Source organism: Solanum lycopersicum, chromosome 10 (genome assembly GCF_036512215.1).
Source record: "Solanum lycopersicum chromosome 10, SLM_r2.1".
NCBI classification, from domain to species: domain Eukaryota; kingdom Viridiplantae; phylum Streptophyta; class Magnoliopsida; order Solanales; family Solanaceae; genus Solanum; species Solanum lycopersicum.
The window spans coordinates 32526852-32540193 of record NC_090809.1 but is presented as its reverse complement, the minus strand read 5'-3'; the positions used below and the strand labels follow the sequence as shown (position 1 = coordinate 32540193).

General features: G+C 34.8%; 1 protein-coding gene across 1 annotated transcript; it reads right to left on the bottom strand.

Annotated features, from left to right (window-relative positions):
• Window positions 1–860: 860 nt before the first annotated feature.
• Window positions 861–1370, bottom strand: LOC138338797 (uncharacterized). The gene has a single exon (XM_069289883.1). The coding sequence runs from the start codon at window positions 1368–1370 to the stop codon at window positions 861–863; it is 510 nt and encodes a 169-aa protein (XP_069145984.1).
• Window positions 1371–13342: the final 11972 nt, after the last annotated feature.

The following is a 13342-nucleotide window of genomic DNA, read 5'->3' as shown; positions in this document are numbered from 1 at the left end:
AATTCTAAATTTCCAGATTGTTATTTAACCCACTTCACATATCAATTCTTTCCCCACATTTTGTTTATCTTATAATTCAATTGTCAACATGATACAATAATCATAACAATAATGATAAATAATTTGGAGAAACACTAAAATCAACCTACATACTAACATGTATATAAATTAAAGGCAGTAACATTATTCATCTTTTAGGAACAATTTGCAACACTTTTGATATGAGCCAAACACCCCACTATCACCTTATGACTAATTATAACCATTTCAATAATTAGACCAAACAATTGCCCACAAAAACTTGTCCCCCAATTTCCAAGAAGTCATGTGTAACAACAATAACTTTGAAAAGCAATATGCTACTCTTTATCCTCACCTTAGAAAACATATGAATTGCCTCATAAATTACCATTCATTATGAAATTGAAAAGTTTCAATTTGAAATCTCACCTGGATGCAGTTTGCAATTTGCGATGCCGAACCCTTGTTCGCTCCTTATCCTTTTTATTTCTTTTCTAAATTAATTATGTATTAAAAGTGATAAATTTTACTCACTTATTTTTATTAAATATAGGCTAAAGGGTATAGGGTCTTAAATAAATTATGACTTTAGCCCATAAACTATCGATTAATTAACTTAAGTTAAACAAATATTCAAAAATTCTAAAGAGGAGCTTTTGGGTCATTACATTATCCACCACTAAAAATCATGTTCGTCCTCGAACATAGAGTAAAATTAATTACCTGAAGCTTCAAAAAGTTGAGGATATCTGGCACGCATGTCAGACTCTGTCTCCCAAGTTGCTTCTCTTACTGAACAGTGCTTCCGGTGCACCTTCATTGAAACAAGCTCCTTGGTCCTAAGCTCTCGGATTTTGCCTATCCAATATAGCAATAGGCTCCTCCTCATATGTCATGTCTAGACCCAGCTCCATAGAATCGAGTGAAATCACATGAGATTCATCCGAAATATACTTCCGAAGCATAGAGACATAGAAAACAGGAGGAACTACCGACAAACTAGGTGGCAAGGCCAACTTATAGGCCACCTCTCCCACTCGGCTCAAAATCTCAAAAGGTCCAATTAACCTAGGACTAAGCTTGCCCTTCTTTCCAGAACTCATTACACCCTTCACGGGTGATACTCGGAGCCAAACATGATCACCCTCCATAAACACTAAGGCTCTAACTCTCAGGTCTGCATAACTCTTTTGTCGACTATGAGCTGTCAATAATCTATACTGAATCATACGGACTTTCTCCATAGCATCTCTAAGCAAGTCTGTATCCAAGGAGTCCATCTCCGCCGAATCAAACCAACCAATCGGAGACCTACACCGTCTTCCATACAACGCCTTAAATGGGGCCATCCAGATACTAGAGTGATAAATGTTATTATAGGAAAACTCCGCTAAGGGTAAATGTTGATCCCATCTAGCACCAAAATCGATCACACACGCTCGAAGTATATCTTCCAATACCTGAATGGTCCGCTCAGATTGACCATCTGTCTGAGGGTGAAATGCCGTACTCATATCTAACTGAGTACCCAGACCATGTTGTAATGCCTTCCAAAAATGAGAAGTAAATAGTGAACCTCGATATGATATGATAGAAATAGGAACTCCATGTAGTCGCACAATCTGGCTGATATATAGCTTGGCTAACTTTTCTGCTGTATACTTCACCCGAACCGGGATGAAGTGGGCAGACTTGGTCAGCCTATCAACAACAACCCAAATAGAGTCATAACCACCCACTGTGGTAGGCAAACCCACGACAAAGTCCATAGTAATCCGCTCCCACTTCCAAGTAGGAATAGGCATCCTCTAAGATACACCCCGGGCCGCTGGTGCTCACACTTGACCTGCTGGCAAGTTAAACACCTCAAAAAAAGTCCGAAATATCTCTGTTCATCCCACACCACTAGTAATGCTGACTCAGATCATGATACATCTTCGCCGCCCCTGGATGGATGGAATATCGAGAACAATGGGCCTCCTCAAGAATCAATCTAATCAAATCGCCTGTCCTGGCACACAAATTCTGCCTCCGATCTGCAAGACACCATCAGAATCAAGGACAACCTCCTTAGCTTCCCCTCTCAATACTTTGTCTCGAACGAGACATAATTTTTCATCATCAAACTGGTGTGCACAGATTTACTCGACTAAAGAAGACCGAGCCTCAGTAAAAGCAATCATCCCATCACTCTCTTCTGAAATCTACAAGCGGACTAGACTGTTAGCTAATATCTGCACATCTCTAGCCAACGGTCTCTCCTCAATACTAAGCGCTGCAAGACTTCCCATGCTAGGAGTCTTCCTAGTCAGAGTATCGGCCACAACATTGGCTTTTCCTGGATGATACAAAATGGTCACATCATAGTCCTTCAGCAACTCAAGCCATCTCCGTTGCCTCAAGTCCCTCTGGCTAAAGATATACTGAAGACTCCGATGATCAGTGAAGATCTCACAATGCACTCCATACAAATAATGAGGCCATAACTTAAGTACAAATACCACAGCCGCCAACTCCAGATCATGAGTAGGGTAGTTCTTCTCATGGGACTTCAATTGCCTAGAAGCATAAGCAATCACTTTCCCTTCTGCATCAAGACACCACCCAAACAAACTCCTGAAGCAACACAATACACAGTAAAGTCTACACCTTCCTCAGGTAGAGTCAACACATGAGCAGAAGTCAACAAAGTCTTGAGCTTTTGAAAGATCTCCTCACACTCATCAGACCACTGAAAACCCACATCCTGTCGAGTCAATCTAGTCAATGGAGCTGCAATAGTAGAGAAACTCTGAACAAATCGTCGATAATAGCCTGCCAATCCCACAAAACTCCTAATCTCAGTAAGTGAAGTAGGTTGAGTCCAGCCTCTAACTGCCTCAATCTTGGCCGGATCTACTCTAATACCCTCCTTGGACACCACGTGTCCCAAGAATGTCACAGAACTAAGCCAGAACTCACACTTTTAGAACTTGGGATACAACTTCTTTTCTCTCAACCTCTGAAGTACAATCCTCAGGTGTCGGACATGGTCCTCCTTAGTCTTGGAGTAAACCAAGATATCATCGATGAAAACAATCACAAAAGAATCAAGGTATGGTCGAAACACCCCATTCATCAACTCCATGAATGTTGCAGGGGCATTAGTCAATCCAAAGGACATCACTAGAAACTCATAATGCCCATACCGGGTCCAAAAAGTTGTCGTAGGGATATCTGATGCCCTTATATTCAACTGATGATGCCCAGACCTCAAATCAATCTTAGAGAACAATGATTCTCCCTGTAATTGATCAAATAAGTAATCAATACGCGAAAGAGGATACTTATTCTTCATTTTTACTTTGTTTAACTGTCTGTAATCCATATACATTCTCATAGTCCCATCCTTCTTCTTAACAAACAATACAGGGGCACCCAGGGTGATACACTAGGGCGAATAAAACCCTTACTCAATAAATTTTACAGCTGATCCTTCAACTCTTTTAACTCTGCTGGGGCCATACGATATGGAGGTATAGAAATAGGCTAAGTGCCCAGCTCCAAATCAATAGAAAAATCGATATCCCTATCGGGAGGAATACTTGGAAGATCAGAAGGAAATACATCGAGAAACTTCTGAACAACGGGAACAGAGTCCATGGGAGGTGGTTCAACACTAGTATCCCGAATAAACTCAAACTAAGACACACGCCCTCTCTCCACCAATCTCTGAGCACAGATAAAAGAGATAACCTTGCTAGGATAAGAACCACTAACACTCTTCCACTCAACCCTCGGAACACCAGACATTGCTAAAGTCACAGTCTTAGCATTACAATCAAGGACAGCGTGATAAGGAGAAAGCCAATACATACCCAAGATAACATCAAAGTCTACCATCCCAGAATGATTAAGTCTACCCAAGTGTCATACCGAGCCAAAAAAAAAGACAGGATCGATACACTCGATCCACCACTAAGGCTTACCCACGGGTGTAGAAACACGAATAGGTACAGTCATACTATCACATATCATATCAAATTTAGCAGCAAAATTTGTAGACACATAAGAGAATGTAGAACCTGGATCAAACAACACAGATGCAAGTCAATGGCATATTGGGATGATACTTGTAATAAAAGCATTAGAGGTCTCTGCCTCAGGTCTCCCGGGGAAAGCATAGCAGTGGCCTCCTCGTCCACCTCCATCCTAGGTGGTACCTCTACCCACACTCTGCTGAGCTGAAACATAACTACTAGAAACTCTATCACCTCTACCTGACTGAACTCTGCCACGACCTCTACCTTGTGAAGCTGGTGGTCTAGTCTGGAATGAAGAATTATGTCGAGGTCCACCACGACCCCTTTGTGAAGTACACTACCACATTAGATGATCGGGATCTCCATAAGTAAAACAAAATCTCTGACTTGGGAACTATTGTGTGGACCCTGAAAACCCACTATAATTTCCTCGCTCTGTAGGTCGCTGCTGTGAACTGTACGAGCCCGGGAATTCCTAGATGTCTGGCCACCCTCAAATGTCGGCATAGATGCATGAATAGGTCCCCGCTGCTGAAAAGAACCACTCACTCTCTGTGATCCCCTACCTCCCAATGAGGCACCATGAAACTGTCCTAATATCGATCCCTTTTAGGGTCCCCAAACTCCTCTCTCTCCATCAATTCTGCCTATTTGGTGGAGCTCACAATGGACTGGAAAGAAGCCCCCTCCCTAGATGCCCGAAACACACCTGACCTAATAGAGAAAGTCAATCCCCTCACAAATCTGCGGATCCTCTCTGTCTTATTTGGAATAATGGACAACGCATGCCTAGACAACTGGCTAAAACGCGCCTCATACTCTAACTGGTAAACCATCTTGTCTCAGACTCTCAAACCTCAAGCGACTCTCCTCTATCACGCTCCATGGGATAAAACGATCTTGGAATGCACTAGCAAACTGCTGCCAAGTCATGGAGGAGATCCAATAGGCAAAACCCCCGAATAAGTCCTCCAAAAGTCTCTTGCTGGTCCACGAAGCTGGTGTGTAGCATATCGAACCCCATGTGACTCAGCTAATCCAACCACCTCCAGTAACTCTCGACAAGTAGTTAGAAACTCATGAGCGTCTTCGCTCTTCCCACCATGAAACTGAGGTGGGTCCATCCTCTGTCAGAACAACCATCGATGCAACTTGACCCCCAACTGCTGGTGCAACATCATTCTGAACTGCGAGATCTACTGCGAGGTTGTTGCTGCTCTTGGGTTTGAGCCCCCTCTCTAGTTAGAGAGTCATGTGGTGTGGTAGTCGCACCACCACCCTGAGAAAATCCCTCTTGCACACTTAACACCCTCAATAGTGTATCCTGAAGCAATGATGTGACTACATGATCTGGAGGAATCTGGTCCTCTCTGTCATTAATCTGGGGTTCTATAGAGACCTCTCTAGCACGACCTCTCATTGGTACTGCTCCACGTCCACGACCTCTGGTTACTGTCGTACTACTAGCATGACCTCTAGCTCGAGATCTACCCCTACCTGTAGCTTGGGCCTCAATTATTGACTCAGGAAGTGCCTCCCCTCTACCACCAGTAACATTAGTTCTAGTCCTCGTCATCTGTTAAAACATTATACAACAACTCAGTACTAAAGAAGGTGACTACGCACGATGAGAAAGAATGAATAAAAGGAATTTTCCTAGTAATCCGTATAGCCTCTTAGAGACAAGTACAGACGTCTCCGTACTGATCCTTGAGACTCTACAGACTCGTCTTGTATACACGTGAGACCTACGAACCTGGGGCTCTAATACCATTTTGTCACGACCTAAAAATGGGTGTTATGGCACTCGTCTTATCCCACAAAGACAAGTCAGCCTAAAACCCAATATCTAACAAAGTGCGAAAGTAAGTGACAATCCAACAACAATTTCTATTATGAAACCAAGTCATATTAATTCAATCCCCAAAACCAGGTTGTCACGTGCACAAACCTCTAATGTAAATATTAGAATTGAAATAAAAATAAAAGTCTAAAATGAAGTTGTCTTTCAAGTAAAAACAAAGTCATAAACTGGAGTAGGAAAGTTCGCTGAGATGACAAACAACTATCTCATAACCCTCCACAAGATGCCTCGGAAGCGAAAAGAATGACAGGTATCACGAAGATCTGGGATCGTATCCTACAAAATAATATGTAGAAGCGAGGGGTGAGTACCAAACCACGCGGTACCGAACAAGCAAACCTCTAAACACAAGTTAAGTGAATAAACTACGGGTACTCCTTACACTCTATCTAAACCTCCACGCTACAGCCTAACAGTTTACCAAACACACAACTCAATAACCACACTCTATTAGTTTACACATTCTCAATAACAACTCAATATTCAACAGTCAAAAGCTTCACTGAGAAACAATCACAAGATTAGAAAAACACGTGTTCAAGTCCATCAATAATAAATTGTGCAATGCCATGAGATGCAATGTCAAATATAGTGATGCATGTCTTTCTTAACGATATACACCCGCTGTCTCTCAGTCCGGGACCCATGGGGTACATATCTGTCCATGCATCTGTCGCAGCGTACGACACGACCCTCGATAATAGTAACCTCCGCGGCGTGCGATACGTCCCTCAAAATATAATATCCATCACGGTGCGCGATACGACCCTCGAAATGGTACATCCTCTCACCACAACCATGTCTCAGATACAATGCAAATGACATGCTCAATTGAAAATGAAGAGATAACCATTTTGATAACAAAGCACAATTTACAACCAGGAATACAACACCAACAAATAAGCAACAAGTCTCCAAGTCATTCTCAATACCACACAAGGAAATACCCGAATTTCATATGCTTAACAAGGGTTTAGAAATCCACTTGCCTCAAATAGTAGAACAATCACTTCGGAACTTGAGTCTTCTCTTTTTGTTGAACTTCCAACTCAACACGATTTATTCAAATAAGTAACCACAATAAGATTTTTGAAACTAACAATACCTATATGTCTATCTTAGACCCAAAACTTCACCAAAATTTATAATAAAGTCCCTAAGTCTTGATGCCAATTAATATTTCAACTCTGTTATTTATCAAATTCAAGAAAAAGGTTAAGACTGCAACCTTAATTGCTTTTATATAATATAATTCATCTGATATTTAATTACCTATCTCAATATATAAAAACTTAAAATTATAATGTGATAAAGAAAAAAAAAATATAACCAAATTACTGACCGAAATAATTTGCAGATTATTATCACCTTACCCTCCAAACTACCCTATCATAAGGCCATTGATGGCCAACCACATGTCATGGTTCTCCATTAACATCTTTATATATATATATATATATATATATATATATATATATATATATACACACACACACACACACACTACTACTACTATTCTGAAATAAATTCTAACTTTCAAGATTGTTATTTAACCCACTTTACATATCAATTCTTTCCCCACATTTTGTTTATCTTATAATTCAATTGTCAACATAATACAATAATCATAACAATAATGATAATGAATTTGGAGAAACACTAAAATCAACCTACATACTAACATGTATATAAATTAAAGGCAGTAACATTATTCATCTTTTGGGAACAATTTGCAACACTTTTGACGTGAGCCAAACACCCCACTATCAACTTATGACTACTTATAACCATCCCAATGATTAGACCAAACAATTACCCACAAAAACTTGTCCCCAAATTTCCAAGAAGTCATGTGTAACAACAATAACTTTGAAAAGCAATATGCTACTCTTTATCCTCACCTTATAAAACATATGAATTTCCTCATAAATTACCATTCATTACGAAATTGAAAAGTTTTAATATGAAATCTCACCTGGATGCAGTTTGCAATTTGCGATGCCGAACCCTTATTCGCTTGCTTGATCACGATTCTTCGGTAGAGGTAGGTTATGGTTTACTTCTATGTGATAAATAAACTCTAAATAGTGATTGATATGTATTGGGTGGTATTGTAAAGTCTTCTATATGCTTGATTGTGTGTTTGTATGTTGTGATTGTGTAACTGTGGTGGATTAGAATGATGAGATTGTTGAATCTTTAATCCTAAATCCTCTTTATTAAGATGACGCCTAAACATAAAGAAGACTTGATGAAATAGAATAATGATATAGTATTGGATCGGAGTGTCACGTTCCGACACGTAGGATTGGATCGGAGTGTCACGTTCCGACACGTAGGATTGGATCGGAGTGTCACGTTCCGACACGTAATATTGGATCGGGGTGTCACGTTTCGACACGTAGAATTGGATCGGAGTGTCACGTTCCGACACGTAGGATTGGATCGGAGTGTCACGTTCCGACACATATTAGGGGATCGGAGTGTCACGTTCCGACACAATAATAATGAAGAGAATGTATCTTGAATTATGTTAACATACTCAAATTCGAAGAATCTATTTCCCAAAGGAGTATAGTATGGAGGCTTGAGTCCTCATAGGTGTGCTTGGTGTTGTTGTCAATGGTTCTTGTACTTGTTGATTGTCACCTGTTAAGTATTATGGTTGATTTTATATTATTATTCAATATATATTGCTTTCTATTTTGAGTTGGCTGATGATACCTACTCAGTACGTGTTCCTTGTATTGACCCCTACTTGTAATTTTCTTCTTTGTTATTTGTGGAGTGCAGCAAGCGTGCCGCCGACTTCGACTCATCCTCAGATCTAGCCACTCTTCAGCACATCAGAATTTAGGGTGAACTATTATTCCTAGCTCGTGCTGGATTCTCTCCTTCACGTCTTGATGTCTTGAAGTTCGGACATGGACCATCTTTTTACTATTTTTAGCTTCTTAAATACTCTTAGATTTAGAAATTTGAGGATAGATGTTCTTGGTGTGATGACTTCCATATTTTGGGAACAATAAGTATTAAACTTTAGAAACTTATTTAAATTGGTTGCTTAGTATCTTTTGGATCTTCCGCATTGTTTTTACTATTTATGATTGATTTACTGGTAAATGTTGGGGTTTAGATTTGTTGGTTCGCTCACCTAGTAGGTTAAGGGTGAGTGTCACTCACGACTCGTTTGGGTCGTGACAGGGATTCATTTAATAAAAATGAAATATATATATGTTATTATTGAAATGGGTTTTCATGTCTTCCTTCTATTAATTTGTGCATATATGTGGAGTTTTAAAGATTTCAAAATGTTAATATAGAAATACAATGATTTGAAAACTTTAATTCTTCATTATAATTTCTAATTTGATATATATTTGAAAATTACATAAAAAAAAAAAGAAGCTCAAAATATGCAATGTAACAATTTAAAATATTTTTAGAAAAACATAGTTAAAAAATATAATAAAATTTGGTTGACTCCCTTATTTTTATTGAAACAAGTTTGAAAATAACGTAAGAACTAAAAAGTACTATGAATCACAGTAAAATAACAACTAAAAATATGTGAGAATCATATAAGAAATTTTGTTTACTTTCCTAAAATCACTTGTATCACATAAACTAAAACAGATGGAGTAACATATATTATTCAAAAATAACATAAAAGGTACTCCATAAATTAACAATTTAAAAAAAAAATTTAGATAACACATACAGAATTTAGTTCACCTTTTCAAATTTCATTTGTGTCACATAATTTGGAAGGAAAAAAACTAACATACGTTGGGTCTGTGCTGGCGCGGGACATGATATCTAGTATATTTTAATTATATAGAAGAGTGAAGTAATAGGACAACTAAGGGTAAACCTGTAATTTCATTCTAACAAAAATCTATCAAGAAAGATGGTAAATAATTCTAGAAACATCTTTCTATATATGAAGTGAATAATGATCAAGGGTAAGCAAATAAAATCACACTAACAAAAATCTACCAAGAATTATAACAAGAAAATTATTATTAGTATTAACTTATTTTGTTATTAATTACTTTCCTTTCTTTTGTGAATTATTGTGATATATATTTATCACTCTATTTTAATTACTTTGATTAAGTTCTTAATATTTTTTATATATATATATTTATAAAAAATGTCTACTTTAAATATATAAATTTGTTATGAATTAATTATATTCACCTTTATTTTGTCTCTAATGAATATACTTGACAAGAAATAAATGTGATAATATTAATAATATATATTAGATTGAAATTAAAGAAAAGGATGTTAAAAATAACTTACAAATAAAAATGAATAGGATGAAATATTTGCATTTAAGACAATCAAGAATAAATATATAATTTCATTGTAACAAAAATATACTAAGAGTGATAGCAAGAAAAACAAATAATTCTACAAATGTCTTTCTATATATGAACCGAATGATGATCGAAAGTAAAAATATAACTTCACACTAACAAAATCTAACGAGAATTATAACAAGAAAAAAAATCAATTAAGAAAGATATTAAATAATTCTAGAAACATCTTTCTATATATGAATTGAATAATGATCAAGGGTAAAAAAGTAATTTCACGCTAACAAAAATCTACCAAAAATGATAACAAGAAAATTAAATACTTCCAGAAACATCTTTAGTTATTTTTATTAGGGAAAATGCACAAGTACCCCCCTAGACTATGACTGAAATAACAGAGACACACCTTAACTAAATTAAGGTCCAATTATCCCCCTGAACTTATCTTCTTCTTTTTTTAATTTTGTGCACCTTTTTTACTTACGTGAAATCCAAATATATCCCACGAATTGTGGAGTCACAGGTGTGCCACGTAAGACAAAAGGTGCACAAAATTACAAAAAAAAAATAAGTTCAGGGGAATAATAGGACCTTAGTTTAGTTAAGGTATGTCTCTAAGATTTCGATCATAGTCTAGGAGGGTACTTTTGCATTTTCCCTTGTTATTACTATTAACTTATTTTGTTATTACTTCACTTTCTTTTCTTTTGTGAACTATTGTGATATATATTTATCATTCTATTTTACTTACTTTGATTTAGTTCTTAATACTTTTTATATATTTTATTTTTTCTATTATTTTTAAGAGTGAAGTGGGAGGACGACGAAGGACAAAAATATAATCTCACTCTAATAAAAATCTATGAAGAAAGATAATAAATAATTCTAGAATTATCTTCTTATATATGAAGTGAATAGTAATCAAGGGAAAAATGTAATTTCACGCTAATAAAAATCTATCAAAAATGATGATAAAAAAAAATTAAATAGTGCTAGAAACATCTTAAGCTATTGTTATTACCACTAACTTATTTTGTTATTATTTCATTTCCTTTTTATTTCTCTTGTGATTTACTGTGATATCAATTTTATTATTATTCTATATTACAATTATTTTAATTTAATTCTTAATATTTTTTCTATTCATTATACTTTTAAAAAGCCTACTTTTTATTTAAAAATATCATGAATTAATTATTTTAATCTTTATTTTGGCTTCAATTAATATACTTGAAAATAAATTACTGTGAAATAAAATTAATAATATATATTACATTGAAATTAAAGAAAAAAATATTAAAAGTAACTTTACTAATAAAAATAAATAGGATGATATATTTGTTTTAAAGATGACCGAGAATAAAAATGTAATTTAATTCTAACAAAAATCTATCAAAAAATAAACAATTTTAGAAACATCTTTCTATATATGAAGTGAATGATGATCAAAGGAAAAAATGTAACTCATGCAAGCAAAAATCTACAAGAATGATAACAAGAAAATTAAATAGTTCTAGAAACATCATATTATTATTAGTATTACCTCATTTTTGTTATTTCTTATTTTTTATGAGTTATTTGAAATCTATTTATAATGTGAAAGTTAATAAATAATGAATACACTTAGCTCTTAATAATTATATATCAAGTATAATATTAGGTGGAACCAATTAAATTTTATGTATTGAAATATTTTTTTAATTTTGTGATCTTTGATATGCTATAAAATAAAATTAAAATTCAGAATTTATTTTCTTTTTGAAATGAAATAAAAAATAAGTTCATATAAATAAAAAAGGAGGGGGTCATATTAAAAATAAAATATATATGTGTTACTATTGAAATGAGATTTCATATATTATTGTTTGTTTTTAAAAATCGTTTGGCTTCCTTCTATTAATTCATGCATATATGTGGAGTTTTTAAGATTTGAACATTTTAATATAGAAATATAATGATTTGAAAACTTTAATTCTTCGTTTAATTTCTAATTTTTTACATATTTGAAAATTACATGAAAAAGAAGCTTAAAAACACAATGTAACATTTGAAGATATTTTTAAAAAAACATAGTCAAAAAACATAATGAAATTTGGTTGACTCCCTTATTTTTATCGAAACAAAAAAAGTTGCATATATTGTTTGAAAATAACATGAGAACTAAAAAGTACTATGAATCACAGTAAAATGACAACTAAAAATATGTGATAGTCATAAAAAATGTTGTTTACTTTCCTCAAATCACTTGTATCACATAAAATAAAACAGATAGAGTAACATATATTATTCGAAAATAACATAATACATACTCCATAAATTAACAATTTAAAACAATTTTTTAGAAAACACAAAAAAAAATTAGTTCACCTTTTCAAATTTTTATTTGTGTCACATAAATTGGAAGGAAAACAATTAACATTCATTGGGCCTGGCGCTGGTGCGGGCACATGATATCTAGTTATATAGAAGAGTGAAGTGGGAGGATTACCAAGGGCAAAAATTGGAATGACCCAAAAAAATTTATTTTTTTGAAAATACTAAATTATTCTTTTAACTTTCGTTAATTTGTTGATGGGTAATTATAGATAATTAAATTAATTGAAAGTTAGTGAACTAAAGTGATAATTTATTTAAGATCATGTACTATTTAACTCTTACATATTAAAATAAGAAGTAGGGTTTAATATTTGAGACTCAATTTTAGAGAGAAAAAAATAAGACTAAACGGCGATAGACGAATGCAAAGGGACGGCGTGCATTTCTTCACGTCAAAGATAAGTGAAACTCCCAACTCTTATCCTTTCTATGAAATTATATTATGACACTTATATTAATATAGTAATATTATTAAAGGGAAATGGGTGAATGTCATAAAATGTTTATAGACGTTGTTTGGCCAAGAATAAGGCAAATAATTTTTTTTATCAATAAGCTAAGGCTGACAATTTAAGAATGGGAATTAATGATGCAAATGATTGATGATAATCATGAGAATATTGATTATATGTTTTTTTATGTTAGTTTTAAAATAGTTCAGTTTGCAACAAAAGGAACAAAAGTTTGGTGTATTAAAGAGTTTAAGATATTTAGAGTTTTGTGTCATGGAAAGA